Source organism: Octodon degus, unplaced genomic scaffold, assembly GCF_000260255.1.
Source record: "Octodon degus isolate 3935 unplaced genomic scaffold, OctDeg1.0 scaffold00304, whole genome shotgun sequence".
In the NCBI taxonomy this organism is placed as follows: Eukaryota; Metazoa; Chordata; class Mammalia; order Rodentia; family Octodontidae; genus Octodon; species Octodon degus.
Window position 1 is genome coordinate 665930 of NW_004524880.1, and position 484 is coordinate 666413.

The 484-nt window shown below is 64.5% G+C and overlaps 1 protein-coding gene across 1 annotated transcript in view; it reads left to right on the top strand.

Annotated features, from left to right (window-relative positions):
* Positions 1-396: 396 nt before the first annotated feature.
* Positions 397-484, top strand: part of Sin3b (SIN3 transcription regulator family member B) — a 20849-nt gene continuing 20761 nt past the window's right edge. Inside the window, exon 1 of the mRNA XM_004647381.2 lies at positions 397-483. Coding sequence (XP_004647438.1) covers positions 397-483 — 87 coding nt within the window. The remainder of the gene's footprint in view (position 484) is intronic.

Sequence of the window (484 nt, forward strand, 5' to 3'; positions counted from 1 at the left end):
CCACCAGCTGTTTCCATGCAGGCTGTCACAGACTGCACTGGACAGAAACAGGGACGAGATCATGCTCCAGTACAATGTGTCTACCAGCGCTGAAATGTGCATTTCGCAGAACTTTCATGTATCATGAAACAGCGTCTGGCTTTTTTCCTCAACTAAAGTGAAATCTGTAAACGCTGTCTGTCGTTTGCTGCGTCAGCCCGACAAGGCTGGCAGCAAGGCTCGGGCCGCCTAGTCCCAGTCCCGAGTCCTAGCATTCCGACTTCAAGGCCGGCGGCCGCCGCGCCTTCCGCCAGAGGCCACGCCCACACCAGCCGCGAGCCCCCGCCCCAGGGCGGGGCGGCGCATGCGCAGAGGTGGCTTCGCGCGGGGGCGGGGCGCCGCGGCTTCACTTCCAACATGGCGCACGCTGGCGGCGGAGGTCCTGCGGGCCGTGGGCTCAGCGGCGCCCGCTGGGGTCGCTCGGGCTCCGGGGGTCACGAAAAGC